Below are 23,091 nucleotides of genomic sequence, written 5' to 3'. Positions count from 1 at the left end.
ACCAGATTCTTTCCCTGATAACCTTGATAACTCAATTCACTCAGTCACCAGCTACTGACTGAGCATCTTGCCAATCTTATCCTTCTTTCAAGGCTCAGCATGAATCTGTTCCTTTCACATCTGACCCGAAAGCCTCAAAGTATTTCTCCAACCTCAAAAATTTTACAGCAATCTTCTACAGCAGTTTCCCAACCTCACCACTGTTGACATTTGGGGCTTGATAATTTTTTTGGCCAGGGAGGGGCCTTTCCTGTGTATTGTAGGATATGTAGCAGCATCTCAGGCCTCTACTCACTAGATGCCAAATAGCAAATCCTTCCTCCCCCATCCCCTGCTACAAATTGTGACAACAAAAAGTATCCCGATTCCCTTGACATTTCTAAATGCTCCCTGAGCAATAAAACCATCCTTGATTGAGAATCACTGTTCTGTAGCATTCTTATTTTAGCAGTTAATCCGTGTGGGACTCTGTCTTTTGATATTATATGTGCTTTTTAATTAAATTATTGTTGGTTTGTTGTAAGTTTCATTATTTTTGTGTCTCTCTCTCCTTGGAGTAAATAGCTGATAAATTCCCTACAGACAAGTGCGTTGAGTTTACTTCTCTGTATTTGAAGGTCCATGTCATTGGCACGGTGCATAAGAACAGGTGTGTGTGTCTTAAACTCTGGTTCCACCACTTACTCGACTGCCACTTCAGGTAACTTACTTCACTTCTCTTTATCATGAACAGAAAGGGAAGAATAGTATCTTCTTCACAAAGTCCTTATGAGGATTAAATAAATTAATACATGTAAAACACTAAATTAACGCCTTCCCATGGTAAATACTATTCCAAATATTGCCTCTTATGATGTTCATAGTGGGCCTTCCTTGCTAGCTCAGTTGGCAGAGAATCTGCCTGCAATGCAGGAGACCCCGGTTTGGTTCCTGGGTCAGGAAGATCCACTGCAGAAGGGATAAGCTACCCACTCCAGTATTCTTGGGCTTCCCTTGTGGCTCAGCTGGTAAAGAATCCACCTGCAATGAGGGAGACCTGGGTTCAATCCCTGGGTGGGAAGATCCCCTGGAGAAGGGAAAGGCTACCCACTCCAGTATTCTGGCCTGGAGAATTCCATGACTGTATAGTCCATGGGGTCACAAAGAGTCAGACACGACTGAGGGACTTTTAACTTTCACTTTCAAGATGATCATAGAACCAAAAGATGCAACATAGTAGAATGGGTGATTTCTATTCTCACAGGAATGTTATTATCGTTTAAAGACATGAAAACCATATCCCAAAACTTCGAGGACCATTTGCAAAGTAAAATGTGAAGGATCTATGATAAACAGTCACCATGTAGTGTATGAACTACTGACAAATGACTGACAATTATTTAGAATTCAGAGAAGGGAATATCACAGAGGAGTGGAATGGTGGGGGAAGGAGTCACTGAAGAGGTAAAAACTGAGTAGAACTTGAAAAACAAGTTGTGAAGAGGTGAGAAAAGAGTCTAGGCAGAGAGAAAGGTTCACTCAAAACCCAGGAAGAGAAAAACCATGGCATATTCTGGAGACAGTGACTAAACAATTCTGGTTGGAATAGACAGTTGAAAGGACAATGTGTCAAAACAAAGAAAAAATCAAATTCCATATTTTGTCATATGGAATGTTCACACAAAATCATTTCTATACATTTTAATTAGTTGCTACAGTTTCCACTGGTGACTGGAATAACCACAGCCAAGGCCCAGAGTTCAATATGAAGCATATTTTCAGCATATATGTTTCTTTACTTCAAGAAGAAGAACTCATGATCGTTGAACATTTCCTTCATATCAGATGGTGTGCTGAGCACTAAAGGGGCTTCCCAGGTGGCACAGTGGTGAAGAATCTGCCTGCCAGTTCAGGAGATGGAAGAGATGTGTGTTCGATCTCTAGATCCCTAGGTTGGGACGATCCCCTGGAGTAGGAAATGACAGCCCACTCTAGTATTCTTGTCTGGAAAATTCCATAGACAGAGGAGCCTGATGGATTATAGTCTATGGGGTCACAGAGTCAGACACAACTGAGCAAGCACATACACTGAGCACTATATTCTGTTTCAGTGTTCTATTCAAATTAAAAGAAATTCATGCTGTATGGTAGACCATATTTCACAGATTCAATTATTATATGAAAATATTAAATATATTCGAGTTGAGGAGCTCACCCAATGTCACATGATCATTGTCACAGAGGGGATTTAAACAGCTCTGCTCTCAGCTGCTATAATAACGTCATCCATGGGATCTTCTTTCTCTAGACTTTTCTTTATAACTTTTTATGTGGCATGTGTCCCCTCAGGTGCTCAGATTTTCTGTTATCCTGAGGCTTTTTATTTTTGCTGGGCTTTGGACATAGTTTTTTTTAATTGGGGCTCTGGTTGTTCTTTATATAGGTACTGTCTTGACCAACATTACATAGTTTCCATCAGCTGCAGTAACTTCCTTAACACCTATAATCACTATCAGATATGTATTCATATACTCACACTAATTTCCAGATGTTTTGTGGTTAAAACATTTTGCATAGCATGAACTAGCATTATATGTACTAACTTTCCCAATAACATAAGCCAAAAATAAAAAAAACTTTACTAGAGACAAATGAGACTAACTTCAACTGATTACAACAATCATTATTACTATACCCATAGTGAGAGATATGACTGGAAAGGTGAACTAAAATGTTAATTTGACTGTCTAGGTACAGAGGGTGAATTTTACATTGTAGCCTTAGGGATCCTTAAAAAGTTTTTGAGTGAGACAGGGAAATGCTGAAGCCAATATTTTAGGAAGATAAACTTGATGTTGGTATACAGGAAACTGAAGGAAAAAAAAACTAAAAGGCAAACATCTGGGAGACAATAACCCCAGGACTGAATATGAAATACATTTTTTTAAAAGGTAAAAGCAACATTACCTATATTACCTATATTGGATATTTGGCTTAACAGTAAGACAGAACATATGAGTCCTACCAAAATGATGATCATGCTCATAAACTGTAAAAGACACAATTTCCATGTTTAGCTGTCAACTAGGACGCTTAGTCCCATAGATTCAGCATCAACTTCCATACAGAGGAAATGCCTTCCATCAGGTCCCTTCTCTACATCCTTGAAGCTCATGGACCTAACCACCAATACTCCTCCATCTCTAATACACACACACACACACACACACACACACACACACATGATATCTTCATGGTCCTATGTTTCATTGTAGTTTCTTCCACATGAAGGATAAGCAACCCATTTATTGAGCACCCACTATAGGCAGCTGCTGTAAAAGAAAGTGAAAGTCACTCAGTCTTGTCCGACTCTTTGTGACCCCATGGACTAGACAGTACATGGAATTCTCCAGGGCAGAATACTGGAGTGGGTAGCCTTTCCCTTCTCCAGGGGATCTTCCCAACCAAGGAATTGAACCCAGGTCTCCCTCATTGCAGGTGGATTCTTTACCAGCTGAGCCACAAGGGAAGCCCAAGAATACTGGAGCGGGTAGCTTATCCCTTCTCCAGGGGATCTTCCTAACCCAGGAATATAACCAGAGTCTCCTCCGTTGCAGACAGATTCTTTACCAACTGAGCTATCAGGGAAGCCCAGACAGCTGCTGTATCTTGATCTTATTGCCAAACCTTCAAACTAAGCCTATGGTAGGTAGTAAATATTATCTCTACATTAGAGAGGAAAAAAGCAAAGGGGAACTAAAAAGCCTGTTGATGAGGGTGAAAGAGTAAAGTGAAAAAGCTGGCTTAAAACTCAACATTCAAAAAAACTAAGATCATGGCATCTGGTCCCATCACTTCATGGCAAATAGATGGGGAAAAATGGAAACAGTGACAGACTATTTTTTGGGCTCCAAAATCACTGCAGACAGTGACTGTAGTTATGAAATTAAAAGATGCTTCCTCCTTCGAAGAAAAGCTATGACAAAGCTAGACAGCATATTACAAAGCAGAGATATCACTTTGCCAACAAAGGTTCATATGGTCAAAACTATGGTTTTTACAGTAGTCATGTACAGACGTGAAAGGTGGACCATAAAGAAGGCCAAGCACCAAAGAATTAATGCTTTCAAACTGTGGTGCTGGAGAAGACTCTTGAGATCCCTTGGACTGCAAGGAGATCAAACCAGTCAATCCTAAAGAAAATCAGTCCTGAATATTCATTGGAAGGACTGATGCTGAAGCTAAAAATCCAGTACTTTGGCCAGCTGGTGCAAAGAGTCCACTCATTGGGAAAAAAATTCTGATGCTGGGAAAGATTGAGGGCAGGAGGAGAAGGGGGAGACTGAGGATGAGATGCTCAGATGGCATCATTGACTCAAAGGACACGAGTTTGAGCAAATTCCAGGAGATAGTGAAGGACCAGGAAGCCTGGCATACTGCAGTCCATGGAGTTGCAGAGAATCGGACATGACTGAGTGACTGAACAACAGAGGAAGAAAGTGGAGCTCAGAGAGATTAAGAGTCTTGATCAAGCACCAGAGCTGGAATAACAAGAGTAACAGAGACCAAAAAAAAAAAAAATGTTCACTTCAAGAACATTCTGCTCTTTATAAAATATATTCAGATTCTTCTTTGCCTCCTAAAATCTCTCATCAATGGCAAATGAATTTTTTCAGGCACAGCTTCTTAGATAACATTATTTGATACCATTAGACCTAACTTGGGTATGAAGAAATCTTTCTCCCAAAATACCAGCTTCCTCAATGTTCCCTGTAATTGGCAAGATCTCTGCTTCCTTGAAGAGTGTGCTTACTCATCCTTTCTCAAGAAAGTAGTCCTAAATGCTTATCTCTACCACATCTGAAATCATACTTTTGGAAAGCCAAGGAGGGGCAGAGAAATAGCAAAAGCAGCTAAAGTTCAATACATATCCAAGACATTCTTATCTATTCACAGAGAAAATCCCATTCATGTTGATGTTGGCTGATTAAGTGACACAGATATGACTTACTAATCTGGTTGAATACTGAATGCCTGAAAATGGTTCTATCTAAAGAATGAACTGAGAGTAGTGCCCATGGAGTCCATTGGTTCATGAGAATATCCTGATTTATGTCCCTCTGCCTGCAATGTCCAGGCACTAAAGGTTCACCTGAGATGATTATTTCAGAGGGTCCAGCTGAATTTTTTGCAAAAGTTTGGCTGTCTCTAGTCTATTGTCTTCAGATATGAAAATATCTAGGAACCTCTGAGGAAAAAATCATAACATATTCATTATCCATCTAGTGTTTTTATCCTCTCTTCCAGGCCCAGAAATTTATTTCAATGTTTCCTTCTAGAGTGTGTATATGTTGAGGGGAAAGGAAAGCAGTTACTTTTACCACAACAAATATGAAGGTGAAACTCTTGAGAATACTGGCACTGGGTCACTAGCTTTACCTGAAGATTAAAAACCTACACAAAACAGATAACGGTTTATTTAACCCCTATTTTACATATATTTCCCCCAGCTCACCAAAATGATTGTCTTCAGAGTTTATGTTCATTATTCCTTCACTGTCTTCCCTGCAATCGAGTTCTCTGAATAAATACAGGGGTTGAGTTACAATTAAAAATAATGAGACTCCACTGGGCCAGTCTCCTTACATGAAATAAAAGGGTGTGGGTTAATTGCAGGAGTGGAGCTGTTATGGTTTTTTTTTCCTACCATTGAGCTTCACTTTGATTGGTGGATTGGCACTTTAAATAAAGGTTTCAGGTCTTCCCTGAATGAGAGATACAGAGTGAGTCCCAGGCACAGTCCAGAAAAAAATTTTAATCTTCTTTTCTTAGAACTATCTTGGTTGGCATCGCAAGGCCCTGAGAGCACAGTGCATGCCAGCATTGAAGGTAAAATGTGATTTTATGATTTCCATGTGATTCCTGTAGGTTCTTTTCTCCTATCTCCAGGCAGCTTTTATCTTCATTTGTCACCATAAGCTGAATAGTAGCTTATGGTGAACCATTATTAGCATGTTCCCAAGAAGACATGCCTAATACCCTTTCAGCTAAGGGAAAAGACTTATCTTTCGACTTTTTTGTTATTTGTGATTATTAGTGACAGTATCTAATTTGGAAAAGTATAGGAAGTTGAGCAAATCTCTTGACTAGTCAGATTTCTGTTTGTGTAAATGTAAAGTGCCATTTGAATTCACAGAATAAATGAGAGAGAATTCATTTTAGAAAGAGGAAAACTCTATTTAGAGACATATTTTACACTAATATCAAAGGAAATTAAAATATTTAGTTCATTTTTATTTTTAAAAGATCATTTTTGGCATGGTTTCCTGGACAAGCTAAACATAGAATGGTATACCCTTTATACCCACACATAAAGGCTTGTTATGAAATGACTGTTGTTTGAATGCATTTCAAAATTTACTCTGGAAGGAAACAAAGTATAAAATTCTGTGACTCAAACTCTATAGATGAACATTTCACATAGGGGAAGGGATTTTTTAATTCATAATACATTTTATGAAATGAAATTATAGAATATTCATGGAAGTGTGCCCACATGTTCATTTAGGTGGTAGCTTTGCTAAAAAAAACAAAATGCACTTAGAAATTTTTACATTCTTCATCAATTCATTCTAAAAATTAGCTATTTAGCAATATTTAGTTGTTTTGTTTTTGAACCAGTCGTTTGGAAAAGCAGAGATTTGGCTGGTGGAAATATTGTCTTTAAACCATTCTGAGATTAAAAATTAATCTGATTTGATTCTCCAATCCAACTCTGTTTCAGATCCCACTTTTCAAAATGAAGGACGTGATACTGATCCTGTGCCTCCTGAAACTGAGTTCTGCAGTGCCGGTAAGTCAGTCCTCTGGGGGTACCCTAGTAGAGACATCACCAGACAGCAGACAACACTGAAGGACCTAGCTGAGTGTCCACAAAGGGACTCATTGGGACTAATCCAGTGCTTAGATGTCAGCCTTTACCATCCAAAAAGAAAGTAAAAGTGAAAGTTTTAGTTTCTCAGCCTATCTGATTCTTTGCAACCCCATGGACTATAGCCTGCAAGGTTCCTTTGTCCATGAAATTCTCCAGGAAAGAATACTTGAGTGGGTTACCATTCCCTTCTCCAGGGGATCTTTCCAACCCAGGGATAGAACCTGGGTCTCCTGCATTGCATGCAGGCTCTTTACCACTCTGCCACAGGGGAAAGCTTTACCATCCAAAAGCAATAGCCAAATATGTAATTTTCCTATTCACAAAGATATTTTAAATATTCCAAAGACAACTCCTATTATTCAACTCAGAGTTCGGTCTTATTCAACTCAGAGTTATAAGATGTATGTGGTCTCCAATGATGTCACAGCACAGATTTATTATCAACTACCTGCTATCATTATGAAAGTGAAATGGAAAGAAGAAATTTCTCCAAAAAAGGTACATTTTCTTCTTCATTTTTAAAAGAACAATATTAGCCAAATTCCTATGGTTACAAAACTGAGCTAAATAATTCCATTTGAAGCTAGCAATTACCAACAGAATTGCTTTATAGGGAGATACTGGGTGACCGAAAGCTTAAGTTTCTTAAATTAAAACATGCCATGGCAATGGGGCACGTGTGCAGTCCTACCCCTGGCACATCCTCTCATATACTGAGATGTTTTAATATGAATACCATCCTTTGAGCACTGAACTACTCCCATCAATAGTATGTGATTCAGTTTACGTGCAGATTTTATTCAGCTCCTACATGAATTTGGAAAATATTGACTAAGCACCTGCCATGAATCCAGCAACATGCTGGAATTGGAGACACGAAGATAAATGTGACGTGGTCTCTTATTTTGAGAACTTGTAAGTGGCCTCAAAATGAACTTTAAATATTTAAGTTCTTTGAGACAAAAGTTCTTTGGGTGTCTTAAAATATTTTGGAAAGGAGAGGGGTGGCAGTGAAAACTGACTACTAGGATGAAAACCTCCATTCTATAAATTAAAAGTTTCTTTTCCATTGCTCAATGTGAATTTTAAATGAAAGAAAAACTGAAGCTGCCACCTTAGCTGACCTTTGTATGATCCTGACATTGGGGTCACCTCAGCCACCAACCATCAATCTAACACCCTGACACTCTTGGAACCTATAATTGTCCACAACTGTGTCAATCAGGTCCACTTTGAGAAAGAGAACAATTGCTTAGGATTGTCAACTGACTGCCTGCCCAATCAGATGTCCTCCTTTTACTTCCCACTGGGGAAGATATCCTCTATCTACATTCACGTAAATATTGTTCATTAATGCATGACTTGGATAAATAGAAGCAAAGTGTTCTTTGTCCTGTAGTTGAATATGTTCCTGTTACCTTATTTTTGCATTGGCCAAAAGGAGGAAAGAAGGGTCAACTCTCACATTCCCTAAAATTCTGAACAATTTACTCACCACCCACCCCCCACCCACACACACACACACATATCACTCTTTTTGCCTACACAGCTAACTTTTTTCTCTTCTTGGAGTATTTGCTACACATTTATAGCTCTTTTCCTTCTATCCATTTGCAAAATTGAATTATTCGGAGAAATTTGCACCATGATTCAGATGGTGGGATTTTCCCTGTGTTAGAAAGTAAGAAGTGGATAACATATGCTCAGAAAAATGTTCCTGAAATTCTTGCGCACAAAGGAAAACTATGTACTGGTGTGTTTTTCTATTTTCAGTGTGTAAGGAAGATTCTCATCAATTAAAAAAAAAAAAAAACTGGGGGGGGGGCGGAGTTTCTCTTGAAAGAGAACACCAATTATTCTTATTTCCATTTAGGCATTTCCTCAGCAACCTGGGATACCAGGCATGGCTAGTTTGAGCCTTGAGGTATGTATTGTCAAAGAGTATTTACATACAATCATTACATAGGTTTGTTTCTGAGAAGAGAGAAATACAAGGGCTGTTTCTCAGTTTTCTGAGCCAGAAGTCAGTGGTTGTCCTCCTGTGAAGTTCTAGAGAAGTTTATGACATTTATTAGAACCTCACCTTATAATTTTACTGCAGTTTTAAATTTTCAGGTGTTTTGGTCTTTAGAACACCACCTGTATGCAAATCAAAGCAATACTAATATTTAATGCTTAATACATTAATTAAAACACATTGTTTTGAATTCACAAATAGTTCATACTTAGTTCCTTCTCATTACAGTGTACGACAAAGTTCCCATGAGGAAAGTTTATCTTAACAAAATTTAATTGTGTATGGGGACTGTAAACCGCATTAACACTGTAAGATGCTACCTCCTGCATAGACTCTGTCTTATTGCAGTTCTTATAACTAATATATACTCTGCTTAGAAAATGCCAACAAAATAGAAATGTTTCAGGTATCAGTAGAAAACATACACAGTTAAGAATAGAAAAAATGTTTATGAGATTACAAATTTTTCACAAGGTCTTACAAAATTTATTTATATCATGACAGTCTGAGGGTAATCAATACTTGTATGTGCTAGAAGCTTTTTTCACATGGAAGCTAGTTTCACTGAGTTACTTTTTTTCTTACTTTCTAGCTTAACCTCAACTCAAAGCCTTCTAAACCTCTCCCCAGGAAAAAATGAAACTGACTTTCTGTAGGATTGGCAGCATTCTTGACCATCTATCTAGATACTTACCATTTTCCCCAGCATTTTTTATATTTATTATTTTGAGGGCTTTTTTTTTAACTTGGGAAGTAGGTAGGGTTGTTTTGTTTTGATTTGCTTTAGTTTGTTTGCCTGTGTGTGTGTGTGTGTTTTTTTTCCAAATTTCTCTTTGGGCTGGATTTGTAAAAGGTAAAGTAAATTAAATGGGAGGAAAAGAGTCAATGAGACAATGTCTTCATGATTACATTGATATTTCAGTTGAATGGGCTATTTTCCCATGTTTCAATATGACTTCCACTTAAAGGATATTATCTCTCTTTTAATTAATGATAAAAAGTAATCTCACTATTTTAATAGCAATAATAACAACAATGGCAGAATCATATTTAACATTTCCACTTTTTAGTGATGATTTGTGTCTCCTATCTTATTCAAATTGACCCACCCCAAACTTTGTCTTAATATTATGATATGTTGAAAAATCAATTGTGTCATACACAAAAGGAACATATGTGGCAAACACTAACTGACTTTTCCTTTTCTTGATAGACAATGAGACAGTTGGGAAGTCTGCAGGGATTAAACATGCTTTCTCAGGTAATCGTATTTTCAAATATTTCTCACTGCAAATATTCATGGTATTTGTGGTAGTGATATTAGCAGCAGCATGGTAATTCATAAAATTTGTTTGTGAATAAACAATATCCTAACTACTAAAAGAGCAAAGAGTAACTGAAATAACCTAAAACAAAATAAGGACCTAGGATGGTAGGGATATAGGATAGGGATACAGGACCTAGGATAGGTATGGATAGTAGGGAAAAATAAAAATAATGATGATTTTTCTTTAGTACAAAAAAAATTCTTTTTTGTATTATCAATTTTATTATACAGCCTAAAATATGAATGCTTTTAAAAAAGCAAAATCTCAAACAAGTTTATGGAAATATTGCAGACTGGCTCAGAATGGAAAGCAAATCTACTGGAAGACTTACCTATCCACATTAATGAATATCACTCTAACTTTTGCTATTTCTGCACTTTCTGTGATTTTTTTAGAAAATGAAAACCAAGACAACAGAGAAATATAATCATACATTTTTTTTCTCCATGTCTTTAGTATTCAAGATTTGGCTTTGGGAAATCATTTAATTCTTTGTGGATGAATGGTCTTCTCCCACCACATTCCTCCTTCCCATGGATGAGACCAAGGGAACATGAAACTCAACAGGTAAGTTAGTTGCATCAACATGTCTGAAACTTCAAGCTTTAAAATATTCCTCTGCTTGCTTTCTCTAAGTTGTCCTATACTAACCACAGACAGGTAATAGTAATGAATAAAAAAAAAAACCAAATAAAATAAATCAAAATCTATAACTGTTTTTAGCACTTAGGAAAATTTAAAATGAAATGGTCCAGAATTTCAACCCATTTTGTATATCTATTTCAAATAGGAAGATATGACTTCCAAAATAAACCAGACCTATGTTAAAGATATGAACAGTAAAAGTAAATAAACTAGACTCAAAATGAAAGCAGGCTATATCCTGGAAAAATCTAATTTTAGTCAAGATTCCCTAAAAACTAAAAGACACATTTAAAATGATGCCAAAGTCCTAGTTAAAACACCATGAGCCCTATAGCAATTAATAAATATATTAATCAGTTTATTATTATTTATTTGGTGCCTAATAAATACATAAGCCAAATGATAGATTGGCTTTCACTCCATAGATTGGGAATGAAAGTGAAGTCATTTAAGAAGGGCTGTAAAGTTTATGAAATTTCACATCAGATTAGGAGAAAAGACAAAACAACCACATTACAAGGTGCTGAGCTGTGAGGCATTAGTAATGAATGAAGTATAAGTACTAATGAAAGCCAGGGAGTTTAGAGACGGGAAATGCTTAAACAGGTAAAGCAGAGTTGACATTGTGGTGAAACTTCTAAGCCACTTTGAAGTGGTTGCAACCAATTTAAAAATCATAGGGATTTATTCACAACAGGTCATTTCAAAGAGGAGCAACCAACCATGGTTGCCTGAACAGGAAGCTTTGATTTCAGATTATTTTCCACAACAAACAGCATTACTGACCAAGCTACATTTAGTGGGACAGTAAATTACGTTAAGGGTGATTCTTTCTCCACATGATTATTTCCAAATTGAATTCATGATGCAAGAATTCGATTGGTATTTTATTTGGTTATCCTTTCTCTTTCCAAAAAAATTTATCATCTATCATGTGCCAGGAACTTAGAAGCTAGTTAAGTCCTGGGACTACGAAGATAAATAAGACAGAGTATTCTGTATTAGTTGAATAAGGGAATAAAGACATGGCATAAATCACTGTAATGCACCGAGAAGGTGGTAACACAGAAATACACAGAGGCAGTTGCAGGAACCCAGAGGAGAAACCGGCTCATTCTACCCCGAAGTTCACACAGCTTCCCGCCTACATGAGCAGTGGTCGTCAGTCCCAGTGGAAGCAGGGGCGGTAGACACCTACCGATCTTACCCAAATAACGCGGCCTTTAAGCAAATAGGTGCTTTCTGTGTAACACAGCTTCACGGCAAGTCCCACAGACTCTCCTGCAAGTCCGAAGTTCCCCAAGACCTTTCGCTTTAGAAATTCTAGACCGCACAGTTCAGCGAGCCATCGCTTCCTGACGCTCCTTTCAAATTTCTCTGCAGTATGAATATTCTTTGCCTGTGCATCCCCCACCTCTCCCATCGCAGCCATCCCTGCAGCCTCAACAGCCAGGACAGAAACCTTTCCTCCAGCCCAACGTTGTCACCTCCATCCAGAACGCAGTCCAGAAGGGCGTACCTCAGCCTCCGATTTACCAGGGACATCCGCCCTTGCAGCAAGCAGAGGGGCCAATGGTTGAACAGCAGGTGGCGCCATCAGAAAAGCCACCAACGACCGAGGTACTTCCTTTCTCTGAAGTCCTGTCAGGATCATCCATTAACTTAGTGAAAGAAAACCAATTTGCAGAGCACATTTAAATAATCAGAGCTTTGGGTATAATGCACGAAAATATAAATATGTATCCAAGCAATTGACATATCTGGGAGTAGAACACTGATATCCATTCCTGCCCTCTGCCATGTGAGATGGGGGTTACGGATTCTAAAAGATCCTGTTCCTCTAAAATTGGTCTCTTAGTTGCAAAAGTGAAAGCTTTCACTGAAACTAGGATAGTCCAGAGAAGTCTGGGCTTCCTATCATCAAGCTCTTTTTCAGGGCTAGAAGACTGAGAAAAGTGATTGATCCGTCAGCATTGCAAGTAGTATTGCTGCATTACTAGTTCTCTGTCTGGTAGCTGTTGTTTGTAGTTTAGTAGTTTAGTCGTGCCCAACTCTTTGCGACCCCATGAACTGTGCGCACCAGGCTCCCCTGTCTCGTGGGGTGAGATACTCCTATCTGGTGGTAGAGAAGACAATCAAGCCAAAGTATCATGTGATAATATAGAGAAAAAAGCAATGGACAGAAAGGAAGTTACCATGTAACTAGTATGTTGCAGGCATTTAACATTCTCCGATATCATCCTGACTCCCATCCTATAAAGATAGATATTATCATCCTTTTTTAAAGAGAAAAAAAAAAGATACTGAGAGGTTATAAAATTTTCCCAGTATCACACAAAAATTAAGTGACAGGGCCAGGATTCAAACCAACCTGGCAGGCTCTGATCCCAAAATTCATTAGTTTCTATGCTGCAAGACCAAACAAATTCGTGACAGACATGACACATCCCCCTGCTGTGCACTTGAGTCGTGTCAGTAAGGGGCAATTGTAACCTTGTAGGTTGTATCCTCCAAGCTGAAATGAAACTAAAAACATGGAAATTCATTTTAGATTGCTTATTTATGCAATCGTAAAAAGGATCAGAACCCTTTAAGTTCATTTTGTCTATTCTGATTGCTCAGTAATTTTAATATTTATCTGTAATGCAGCTACCAGGAATGGATTTTGCTGATCCACAAGATCCACCGGTAAGTACAAATCTCAATAAGATACTTTCTTGGGGAATACATCTCTATACTTTAAGGAAGAAGAGTAAAAAATTTTAATTGTCCCATTTATTCATAAATATGAAGTATAATGGGTTGCTTTGTTTTCTTAAATATTAAACACTGAATATTTATCATAGTAGTTCATCCGAAAATGTATTTCATATAACTCTTAGAAATGTCTATAATGGGAGGTTTGCTGTGTTATAGCAAATATGAATTGCTTATTCTCTTTCTACCATTTAAAGATATTTCCAATAGCCCATTTGATATCTCGGGGACCAATGCCACAAAATAAACCATCTCCAGTAAGTTTTTTTAATACCACTTCTCTGTTTGTGATTTATTTAAAAACTTTTCTCTTGGGAATGCATTATGTGATGATTATTGTATTTATATTTAGCTTTACCCAGGAATATTTTACGTGACCTACGGAGCAAATCAACTGGTAAGTCTTTATCCTATTTTAGTTAATTTAGTGTTAACTTAGGAGATAATATTATAAAATCCAGGTCTCCAACAATAGATCCCATATTTTCTGACTGCCGAAGTTAGCAACCGAAATGGCAAGGAGGCACTCTTCCTATTTGGATGATTCTGGCCAAGCATACAAACACACACACACACACACAATGGCATTAAAGAAAAGGTAAATAAATTTTCTATCAGAATATCCAAATTGGCTACTTTTATTCAATAATGATTCATCTCTCCACTTTACTCCACCTCTGGACACAGCATTAATATTAAAGTTTAAGGAAAGACCAATTGACTTTTTTCTTGAGTATCTACAAAGATAATAGGAGTCAGCTGGTTCATAATATGATTCAGCGTTTCTTTTTGAACAGAACGCTCCTGCCAGACTTGGCATCATGAGCTCAGAAGAAATGGGGGTGAGTAATGTCTTCAAACTCTTCTTAAAACAGTGGCCAAGGGAGAACAGTCACAGATGACTGGCTTCAAGAGGCATTGGCCATGAGTGTAGCTGAATATACAACGTGGGACTCAGGTTGTTCCACTCCAAACCTAAAAACTGGATTCTGAAGCAGCATGCAAAGAATCATCACATTTCCCATATAACTGCTTCTGAGTGATGCGCATTCTTGCACATAGGATTTTGCCCCATTTCTTGAACGCACGGAGCACAGGAGCAACATCTCTTGAAAAGCCATCATTATTGAACAGCCAATGCTTCAAGTCAAAAAAGAAACACATGGTTCATGAAGTTCCCCTTACTTCTCAGACAATTTAACCCCTCAAAACAACAAACTCAACAAAATAACAAATCATTTAGACCTCAAAATTGAGAGATCAAAAAGAAAAAAATTAACCAAATTTAAAATTTGATTATTGTAAAATTCCAAGTACATTAATGACTTAAGTATATTCTTACTCTGTTATCATTATCCATGCATATTACAACTTTAAAATTTGAGATCAACAGACTCACAATTGGACTTTTTCTCTCAGAAATTTCTATGTTATATCTGTTAGAGCACAAAACAAAACCATACCAAAGTAACAAATCATTATCAAATCATATCAAATTAATAAATACAGATCATGTCAAATTAATAAATACACATAAGCATGCTATCATTAAAAGAAAACTCGAATCTCAAATTATTGAATGCCTTCTGTGAGTGAGACACTTAAAAAGATCTTCTGGAGATAAGTTAAATAAAATAAGGTTTCTGATCTCAAGAAAGTTTACAGACTAATCAGCGGGAAAAATAGATACCAGAGCAGAAAATGTGAAAATTATGTGATAAGGGTCACAGCCCAGGGGTTCACGGTACCATCTCTGGAGGAAATGATGTGAAAATCTGAGAGTGGAGAGCCAGGAGAAGGTAAGAGGGAAAAGTACATAACACGACATACATAACTGACTCTACGAAACAGGTTGAAAATTCAAGTGTCAATTTTCATTTTATAATTTTAATTAACTTATTTATATTCTGCCTCAATCTTAAAAGATTTTTCTATAGCTTATAAAAAAGACAATAAATATCACACACAAAAAAAACTGAAGATAGAATTTTAAAATGAGTCAAAATGAGAATACAAATATGTAAGTTACAAGGCCATGCACAACCATTGTAAGTAGCCCAAGATTTTGGTTCTGAAGTGTTTTGCAACAAAGGAAAAAAAGGAAACATGGTCAGTTCTAGAATTTTAACTGTCCACAGGAAGAAAATGTTACCATTTCTCCAGAGGAAAGAAGGAAGGAGGGGAAGAAGAATGAAAGAAGGAAGGAAGAAAAAATAAAAGAAAAAATATTACATGGGGCTTCATTAATTTGAGAGATACTGAGAAATGATATTGACAAGGTCCTCCAAAACTCTGCTCAACTAATTTAGGAACAGATCAGATTTATGTTTGTTTTATGACGGTACTGCCCATTTCAGCTGCTTATTGTTTTCTTAAAACTAAATTCAAACTACCTTTTGCCTGTAGACGTGGTTCTTCCCTACTTCCCTGCTTCTCTTCTTCCCTTTCAGCAAACATTCAAAGGGTCTTCATCTCCCTTTCAAAGAAGTGAGCACCCCACTCAGAAAAAATGCAGAAGTCAACTTAGCGAGAAATGTGCTTACACGAAGCTGTCAGCCAATTCCCTGTTCCCTATCAGTTTTTTTGTGGCTTCTCAGTGAATTTGACCAGGTATAATTGCATGGAATAGTTAACAGTATGTGACCATAGTGTTTTTGGTAAATGATTTTTTCCAGGGAGGAAGAGGAGGCCCCGTGGCCTATGGAGCCATATTCCCAGGATTTGGAGGCATGAGGCCCAGCCTTGGAGGGATGCCCCAGAACCCAGACATGGGTGGGGACTTTACTCTGGAGTTTGACTCCCCAGTCGCTGCAACCAAAGGCCCGGAGAAGGGAGAAGGAGGTGCACAAGACTCCCCTGTGCCGGAGGCCCACCTAGCCGATCCAGAAAGCCCAGCTCTCCTTTCAGAGCTAGCACCTGGTACCCTCGGAGGGCTTCTTGCTAATCCTGAGGGCAATATTCCCAGCCTGGCAAGGGGCCCTGCAGGGCGCAGAAGGGGATTCCTTAGGGCAGTCACCCCAGCAGCTGCCGACCCACTGATGACCCCTGGATTAGCTGAGGTTTATGAGACCTACGGTGCTGACGAGACCACAACTCTGGGTTTCCAGGAAGAAACGACCGTGGACTCCACAGCAACCCCTGACACTCAGCACACATTGATGCCAAGAAACAAGGCCCAGCAGCCCCAAATCAAGCACGATGCGTGGCATTTCCAAGAGCCCTGAGAGTCTGGAGATATCGGCTACTTTCTGTATGCACAAGCTCCCCAGCTTTGTCCCCATAGCATATCTGTTTGCGAAAACACTTATTACCCTTCTGCAGCAAAGGCATTAAACGTGCTAAACACATATTAATAAATACAAGTGGCTAGAAATAGTGTAGGTCCCCTTCTTGCTTTCATTCTCTTATTGAAATAAAATGTGCCGCCTGTCTCTGTGATTTAGAAATACTATTAATAACATCAGAGCAAGTCAAAGGGTCTCTGCATTTGAAAATCACTGTTTCTTAGCTATCTTGGCATTACAGAATTTCTCCTGCTAGCATGACACTGTTATATCCAGGAAATGTGACACTACTTTGGAAATTTTTCTTTAAGCAAAGGCACATATTCTTAGAATTATAAGTTATTTCATTCAAACGTTATTAAACAGGGACTGGTCGATAATCCCTGACTGGTATTACTGGGTTTGGTTTACTGGATTTAAAATTCTCATTTGTAGAGTATTTTATTTAATCTAGTAAAAACATCTAGCCTATTTTAAATAAAGAATTTTTCTCACTGAAAATATCAGGAATTATACGCTTATTATTTACATATGTTTAAATGGTTAAGAGAAGCATACTCATGCCCTGCCTTTGCTACCCTTTAACTCATTTTATTCAACTTGTTTTCCTTTCCTGGCAAGTTTATTGAGTATCTACCGATGCCCTCGGCACTGTGCTAGGGAACAGGGACACAGCCCCTTCCTCTGAGCTTTCAACAGGGGTGATTGACAAGTAGACAAACAACCACAGTAATAACAAAAATCTGGTGGCTCAGACGGTAAAAAATCTGCCTGCAATGAGGGAGACCCGGGATCGATTCCTGGGTGGGGAAGATTCCCTGGAGAAGGGAACAGCAACCCACTCCAGTATTCTTGCCTGGAGAATTCCACAGACAGAGGAGCCTGCCAGACTAGTCTATGGGATCACAAAGAAATGGACACAACTGAGCAACTAACACACACACGCACACACACACATACACACACGTGCGCATGCGCACACACACGTGCACACAATAACAAAAACAGCCGCTCAAGACCAAGCTTGAGTACTTTACACGTATCATCTCACATCAGCACTGCAGAATAGATACCCCCAACCCCACAACACATGTGAAAAGTGCTGTAACAAGGTGAAGAACAGAGTACCCGGGAACCACAGAGATTAGGGGCATCTCCAGGCTAAGGTTAGGAGTATGCGAGGGGCTGGGAGGGAATCACACAAGTTTTCTCAGAACAGTATCGAAAGCATCTGCAGAATAAGACCTCCGAGAGGAAGAAACCCAAGAGTCATGTGGGCACCATGTGAGAATTAGCTCATTTCTGTGAAACATAATGTGGAAAAAAGGAACCCAGATAATGATCATTACTCGTCACCAAAGCTAGGATTGTATCAGCCAGGGCTACTTGCCTAAATCAAGAGGTTCCAAGGCCAGATCTGAAAGTCACCTCACCCCTAAAAAGTAACCTCCTCCCTCATTCTCTCCATTTCCTCTCAAGATGCCCAGACCAGGCCTCAGAGTCTGTGCAACTCAGATTCCTCTCCATCTCTTGTGGAGATTTTGGAGAAGCCAAGGAAAAGAGCCCTGAGATGCCTCCTCACCTGGGCTATTTCAGGAGCCTTAACAGGACCATGAAGCCACTTCTTATTTCTTCCCTCTCTTCGGGCAGAGCTCTGCTCATCCCCACTCCATGGGCTGGAGCTGAAGGAGAGATGTAGGGGATAAAAATTCAGTCTGTGTCCCAGAGTGGCTCTGGCAAAAGTGTGAGGATAAGAGAACGACGGCCACTGCGGCCAGCAGACGCCCACTGAGACCCACCTTAGCATTCCGGACAGTCTCCTAAAAAGCAACGCCATTAAAGACATATAGACAGGTATGGGTTCAAACCTTGACATCACATCTAATTATGAGTCTTTGAAAGTGAGACTTTGTCTCTCTGTTCCTGTGTTTTCGTGTCCCTAAGGGAGTCGGAGTGCAACTCACCCCAGAGGGTTGCTGTGAGAACTAAATGAGATAAAGTCCACAAACAAAATTGCCACATCATAGTAGTTTCCTTCTTTTCCTACTGATCCTTTTCATAAGGAGAACCTAACAAAACAGCTTCAGTAACAGTGGAGAAATGGCACATTCCCATTATCTGACGAAATTGGGCTTTTCCATTCACACTCCACACCCTACCCCTTTTGTCCTTTGTAATTCAGAGCAAGCATTTACAAGATCACATATGCTGGTTTCCCTGATGAATACTGTCATACAACAGGCTCAAAGTTGGTCTCTGCTATTGGCAGGTGGGCACTTAATTGTGTTAATAGTTAGATCAACTTTGACAAGGGGGATACCAAGTTGTTGATACCCTACCATCACGGTCACTTCAAGCACCAGTCCATGAGCAAACACCAAGGCGGGCTCAATATACCCCACAGGAGGAGCCATCCTCATTACTGAGAATTCCCTCCACTATGACTCCCCTCCACTGGACATTTACATAAGAAATAAATATCTTCCTACTATAGCCCATTCTAAAACATTTAAGTAGCCTGCCTTCTAGACATCTTTATCAGTAATTGTCCAGTTTTGTTCTTTCTGACGCCTTGAGCAGCTGACCAGTCTGGTGTTGACCCTGACTTGGTATTGATCTACATCTACATTTGTTCTTCCACACAAAGGAGACACCAGATATACTATTTGGAGTTCTGTCCACTCAGTGGGCTTGTGCTGTATTAGCTGTATACTTCCAGCTGATGCTAGAGTACAAAATTCCATAAGCCAGGTACACATTCCTTCCTATTCATTGATTGATCATATATAGGGTAGTCGTAACTGGTTCTCCAAATTAGGACATTTTTGACAATGAAAAGTGGTGTCATGAATGATGAATAATAACAGGTATAAACCAGTACTACCTAGGGCAAACCTGGATATCTGCTTATTCTAGTCATTCAGAACGCCCCGTGAAACCAGATGTACGCATTGAGGGAAAGGCATCAAGTTACAAAGAGGAAGTATATGAAAGTCTGAACCTGTTGCTTACACAAATTACTTGAGGCCTTCGAATCTTCTAAAGCCTGATTATTTTCATTTATGATGGATTACTTCTGTTTATACTGTTTTATGGTTCAACAGATCATAAATCATCCAGTTCAGGATGAGTAACTCAAATAGCATAATCATTTGGCATCCCCAAGTCAGCACATTGGTTCTATTAGGGTCCAGTAGCAAGGCAAGAACTTCTTTTCACAAAGAAAATCCTAAGGTTCCATGCCCTTATTCTCCTGTCAGGGCTTGTCAGAGGTCCCATAAAGCCTCAGATACTTCCATGAGCCCTGAGTCATAAGTCATAATGCACCTGTAACATAGACGCTTATGCTACTGTATGTACACCTTTCTTGACCTAAGTCCCACTCAAAACTGGCCACATTTCAAGTCATACACTATGTAGTATATGTTGTCCTCAAAACACAAAATAAATCCCAAAGTATTGCACTTCTCTCATCTTGCCCAGTAGTGCAAGCTGCCTCAACTTGCATTTTGCTTTAGCTATCTTGACATGTCCCACGCTCCTAGGCCTCTAGAAATGTCAGGAACCCCATATACTTTTTCAGTATTTATCTTCCACCTTCTGGCTTGATTCTTCATGCTAATAAAAACCTGTGGCATTGTATTTTCAATGGAATGGACTAGCATGGTTTCCAATGGGATTTGAAGATGATCACGGACCCTCAGGACTATTTTATGATGGATTACAAGAGAGGTGACACAGTCCTGGGGCAAGACAGTTTAACTCTGTATTGTCCCTGCCCTTTAAAAGCAAACTGCTTCTGATTTTTCTTACTGACTGGAATAGAAAGAAAGTATCTGACAGATAAATAACCACATATGACATGCCATGGCTATACTAATTCGTTCCAATAAAGCTACCACATCTAGAACTCAAGCTACAACTGGCATCACCACCTGATTGATTTTGCAATAATCCACTGTGTCCCCATAACCCATGTAGCATTTGCATCAGTCAAACAACTGAGTTAATTGGGGATGTGGTAGGTCATCTTCGCTTCCTTTTCTCTCTCAAGCCTTCAGTGGTGATACTAATTGCTCTCATTCTCCCTACAGGTCTTACCATCTTGTCAAGGGGATTGGAGGAAGCAGTACAGTTCTAGGAGCTTCCTTCCACTTGGCCTGTCCTACCATTATAGATTTTATTCCACTGGTGTAGGAATCAGTGTGGAATTTTGTCAATCACTAGGCATATCTCCTCTGACTATACATTCTGGGTCTAGGGAAGTAACCACAAGATAGAGTCACTGAACCGGCCCCCCCTCCAACCATTAGATGGATGTGGACCAATTCTGTCTCTTATCTGACTCCCAAAGCTTTAATTGGCAAACTGTTAGGCTTTTCAGGTTCAGAACCACTGTCTAATAACCTCCAGAAAGCCTGGGTATTTCTCTTCCCCGACTCGACTCTATACGGTCACCATCGTAAACTGCCTCTGGTCTCTCCAGAGAAGACCTAGGGAAACTTCCATAACATACATACACGGTCTTTCTCACAGAGACCTTGTCTCCCCTCAGATAAGGGGCTCCAGGTCTGGGAAGTAGGTAAGAGAATGTGAATTCCACTGTGGTGACTTGAGTTAGGCTCAGTGAATCTGGAAACTTACCTTTTTATGCCAAGCAGCACCTTAACAGGATGTCCATAGATTGTTTTCCAGAGACTTATGATCTTTTAGTCACCACCACAGATCCCTGCTGGTCAAAGCATCCTGACTACCATTCCATCCTGTGACTTAGTGTGGTAATTGCACCCTCCTTGTCTCTGAGAGACTTGGCCTCTATTATTTCAGAATCCTATATTTCCCACTGATATTCCAAAGCAGCAGCCTCCATCATTATACCTGCTCTGCTGCTGCGGCTGCTAAGTCATTCAGTCGTGTCCAGCTCTTTGCAACCCCATGGACTGTACTCCGCCAGGTTCCTCTGTCCATGGGATTCTCCAGGCAAGAATACTGGAGTGGATTGCCATCCCCTTATCAAGGGCATCTCCTGACCCAGGGATTGAATCCATGCCTCCTGCAGCTCCCAAATGGGAGGCAGATATTTTACCGTTGAGTCACTGGGGAAGCCATCATATCTGCCCTACAGAGGATAAAACCACAGAGTTTTCCACAATGCCTTAAGTCAAGGAAGGGTCTTCTAGGCCCTTCTGGGTGGAGAAGGGCTGGGAATAAATCTGGAATGGTAAACACAATAGACCCATTACACCAATACCTGGCATTACACCAATGTGTCTTACATGTAGCATGCCTGCCATCAGTGTAAAGAAGCGAAACTGAAAGGATTAGTTGCTCAGTCATGTCCGATTCTTTGAGACTCCATGGACTGTAGCCCACCAGGCTCCTCTGTTAATGGGAATTTCCTGGCAAGAATACTGGATTAGGTTGCCATACCCTTCTCCAAGGGATCTTCCCAAACCAGGGATCAAACCTGGGTCTCACATGTTGTGGGCAGACTCTTTACCATTTGAGCCACCAGGAAAGCCCAAGACAATAATTTTTATGTAGCACATGAATAAGTGTATTTACATCAAGTGATGATGGTTTTTCATTTACAGATGCAAAAATGAGGTTTCTTTTAAGATAAATTTTGTATAATAGGCTCTACGCTCACCTACCTCAGTTGAACTACTGACTCATATTTGTTTCTTTATATGACTTTTTAAGTGTTGAAATTTTTTAAATTAAGTAAATAGTACAGATTGGTGGCACTAGTGGTAAAGAACCCACTTGCCAATGCAGGAGACATAAAAGATGCTATTTCGATTCCTGGGTAGGGAAGATCCCCTGGAGAAGGGCATGACAACTCACTTCAGTATTCTTGCCTGGAGAATCCCATGGACAGAGGAGTCTGGCAGGCTACAGTCCATGGGGTTGCAAAGAGACTGAATGACTTAGACAGAAATGTCTAAGACACGACTGAAATGACTTAGCATGGATAGATTAGGGTAGGATACAGCAACAATCACAAAGGCAATTGTACATAAATGACTATGTACATGAACAAAGTTTATAAAAACACTGAGTTAATTCAATCTTTGCATTTATAGGTGAGGGGGTCTCGTGCCTGGAATGATAATGTATTTTTTCAAACTCTATTTGCATTAGAGG

General features: G+C 39.4%; 1 protein-coding gene across 2 annotated transcripts; it reads left to right on the top strand.

Moving 5' to 3' along the window:
* Nucleotides 1-5,770: 5,770 nt before the first annotated feature.
* Nucleotides 5,771-17,240, top strand: AMBN (ameloblastin). Of its 2 annotated transcripts, XM_043906547.1 has the most exons (11): nt 5,771-5,868; nt 6,764-6,832; nt 8,787-8,837; nt 10,144-10,191; nt 10,715-10,825; nt 12,287-12,523; nt 13,553-13,591; nt 13,858-13,917; nt 14,013-14,057; nt 14,458-14,502; nt 16,336-17,240. In XM_043906547.1, the coding sequence occupies exons 1-11, from the start codon at nt 5,854-5,856 to the stop codon at nt 16,882-16,884; spliced, it is 1,269 nt and encodes a 422-aa protein (XP_043762482.1). In that variant the 5' UTR covers nt 5,771-5,853; the 3' UTR covers nt 16,885-17,240. The 2 variants fall into 2 exon arrangements, with proteins under 2 accessions (XP_043762482.1, XP_043762483.1); XM_043906548.1 differs by lacking the exon at nt 14,458-14,502 and having other exon boundaries at nt 12,332-12,523.
* The last annotated feature ends 5,851 nt before the right edge of the window (nt 17,241-23,091 follow it).

This window comes from Cervus elaphus, chromosome 6 (genome assembly GCF_910594005.1).
Source record: "Cervus elaphus chromosome 6, mCerEla1.1, whole genome shotgun sequence".
Classification (NCBI taxonomy): Eukaryota; Metazoa; Chordata; class Mammalia; order Artiodactyla; family Cervidae; genus Cervus; species Cervus elaphus.
This window is presented reverse-complemented; position numbering and strand designations above follow the sequence as displayed.